Consider the following 3,194-nt stretch of genomic DNA (forward strand, 5'->3'; position numbering starts at 1 on the left):
AGAAATTTATATTAAAATTACATTTTTAATAATGCAAAAATTGTATTCATATTATTGAGAATGTAATTGCATGTAATAAAGGTGAAAGTTTTTAAACATATTCTGGTGTCAGTATAATAACTTCAATAAATAGATTATTTCAATTAAATACATACAATGCATTAAGTTTGATAGAAAAACTTAATATAAAATTTGCCACAGAATATAATTTAGTAAGTCATATGGACAAATAAAATTTTTATAAATATTTGATTTAAAAAAAATTTTCATCTATAAACAACATAAACAACATAGTAAATAAATTAGTAAGTTTTCACAACTTATTATGTTACATTATTTTAGTTTTGTATTTACTCTTCGTATCTGTGTGTTTTAAAAGTATCTTGTTACTTTTTATTTGCAATTGTGTGAAGACAATTTTAACGAAACAAAATATAATAAAAAGTGCAAAAATTAAAAATTGCTTGTCTCAATTCTGGAAGATATATTAAAAAGTAAATTATTGTAGTTGAAATCATTGTTTTATAGTTATAAAATCATCCAAAAGTTTTCATCTTTGTATATGTTACAAATGAATTTGAATAAAAGCAAAATTGTATCATTGAAAAATATACAGAAAAATTTTATTCCACCATTCTTTGGAAAGTTTATGTTAAAAATAAGTAGTATCAGAATACATCAGAATTAAAAACTGCAATTATAACAGCATGGAGCAAGGTGCAAAAAATACAATAAAATGTGATTAGAGCAATGTTGAATATTTAAATTTGTTGAGAACAAAATGTATTTTAATACTAATGTATTTTGAACAGATTTTCTTATTTATCTTTATATATAAACATGTCTATTATTCGTTTTTGTTGAAACACAAATTTTTTTTATAGTTTTCTATATTGCAACCTTACTTTCATTGAAATCCAGTTATAATATATATATATATACATATATAGGTATGTATATGTTACATAAATAAGAGTTAGAAACTTTCGGAAATATGTATTATTCATATCTATATAAAAGGTAGGCAAAAATGGCAGTAAGAACAACATAATTTTAAGCAACATATTCTATATATGTACAAATATTAAATCCTAAAATGCAGAAAGTATTAACTGTTTTGAGTATGCAATGCACAGTTTTTTTAATTTTACTTAATTTGAATATTATTATACAGTAAAAAATTTTCAATGTCTTTATCATTATAAATAGAATATGGAAAACAGTCAAGTAATACAGTTCAGAGCTTCGTCTTGATACATAAATTATGGAATCCACTGTTGTATGCATACACTACTGTTCAAAACTTTAGGGTTTGGCACCATTTTGTACTTATGATCAAAATCAATGTTATTAAGTTAATTAAAGTTATAATTAAAAAATATTTTACTTGTTTCAGTTATTTTTTGTTAATAAGAAAATGAGGTAATGACCCCAAATTTTTGGACTGTAGTATATGTATATGTAGCTGTAACTAAAGTTAATGTTTATAATACATTATGTGAAATATAACTTTAGTTTAGTAATTCGTAATTAATATTCAATTTATATTTCAGTAATTTTGTCGTAAATATTTACATAATGAAAAATGAAAACAAAAATAATTACTTGCAATTACATTGTACCTTTTGGTTAATTTAAAAAATCTACAAATGTAAATATGATAAAGTTGTATTTTATTAAAAATTTTTATGAACTCAAAAAACTGAGAAATATGAAATAAACAATGACCCTAACATTCCAAATTACCATTTCTTTCATGTAGCAAGTAATTTTTTCATAATATAGACACAGATATTTCTAACAGAACTACTGATTGATTTTATGATGTATATTAAGGAAAACAAACAAGTTGATTATATATGATTTTTCTACTAAAATGTTTGTTAATTGTAAAATTTTGAAATTAAATTGATTAAATAGACTACATAAACATTTTATATCTAGCTTTAATTGCAGGAAATGAAAGTTAATGTACATATTTTCTGCTAATGTAGAAAGTTATGAAAAGTATTTTATGTCAAAGATTTGAAGTCTCAGTTATAAAAATGAATATAGCAATACTATATGTTGCTGTACTAATATAGACATTCATAATTTATGTATATCGATTTGAACTAGTACCTAATTAAAATATGATTTACACGTGATCATATATTCTCGAAATTACTTTCACTGAAAATAAAGAGTAAAGGATCATCCCAAAGCCCTGTAGCTGCTTGCACTGAAATTTACTGACTAAAAATGTTTACAACGCGTTACTTTCTTGTTGATCGATATATTTTATCAATATTGTGCTTTTCAGCTTCTGTGAATCCTAAAATGCTCTCAATAGCGTTCAGGTGACCGTGATGATTTTCTTTGTCAGTTAAAAAATAGTAAATCGCCGATTTTAGGAACTGTAACGTAATTTCTGGATCAAGGGCGCCTTGATTACTTCTTGCTTCTACGATACGTCGATACATTGCCTGTTGAACAAATTATATTCGCTAGTGACTTTGTTAATAATTATTTCTTAATACATGATTTTATGTGCTGTGTTTCAAATCTTATGCATTTCTTATCAGTGTTATTGTGAATATTATATCGAAGTATGACACATTAAAGGAATAAAAATAAATGATTAATTCATATATGTATCTATAACCACAGCAATAAATGTGATTTGCAAAACGTTAAATATAGAATGTTATTTTAAATGAAACATTGTATCAGTGCAAGATTAATTTATTTTTTTCTCTGGATCTAATATAATTGTAGTGATGTAATATCTACTTAATGATGATGCAAGCATGTGATGCTTAAGCACGTGCAAACTTACATTAAATGAAGGACAATAAGAGGCTGTTTCTTCCAAGTGCACAGAATAATCTCTTTAAACTTAATAATATTGTATAATAACAGGAACCAACTACATTTGTGCATAATAATCGGCATGCAATCGCTGTGGCGAAGCATTTTAATAAATACATTCTCTCATAAAAGTATTTTCACAATATAAATCAAGGCACGTGAAACCAATTCTTGCCACAATCGTAATTTCAGTGTTATTACAAATCCACGTTTTCAATTAATATCAAAGTGGTCAAACTCACACATTATGTGCTATTTGTAAAAGTATAATCATATATATTATTCACAAGTTCATAGCTCTTCACATTAAAAAATTATTTTTATGAAATAAAGTTTACTAAATT

General features: G+C 24.4%; 1 protein-coding gene across 3 annotated transcripts in view; it reads right to left on the reverse strand.

Moving 5' to 3' along the window:
- Window positions 1-2,209: 2,209 nt before the first annotated feature.
- The window catches only part of LOC108574583, a 17,389-nt gene continuing 16,404 nt past the window's right edge, over window positions 2,210-3,194 (reverse strand). For 2 of the 3 annotated variants that reach the window (XM_017937201.1, XM_017937200.1), the window contains exon 8: window positions 2,256-2,465. In XM_017937201.1, coding sequence (XP_017792690.1) covers window positions 2,256-2,465 — 210 coding nt within the window. Of the gene's footprint in view, window positions 2,466-3,194 lie in introns of all 3 variants that reach the window. The other variant, XM_017937202.1, reaches the window with a different exon arrangement.

The sequence above is a fragment of the Habropoda laboriosa genome, unplaced genomic scaffold (genome assembly GCF_001263275.1).
Source record: "Habropoda laboriosa isolate 0110345459 unplaced genomic scaffold, ASM126327v1 scaffold175, whole genome shotgun sequence".
Lineage (NCBI taxonomy): Eukaryota > Metazoa > Arthropoda > Insecta > Hymenoptera > Apidae > Habropoda > Habropoda laboriosa.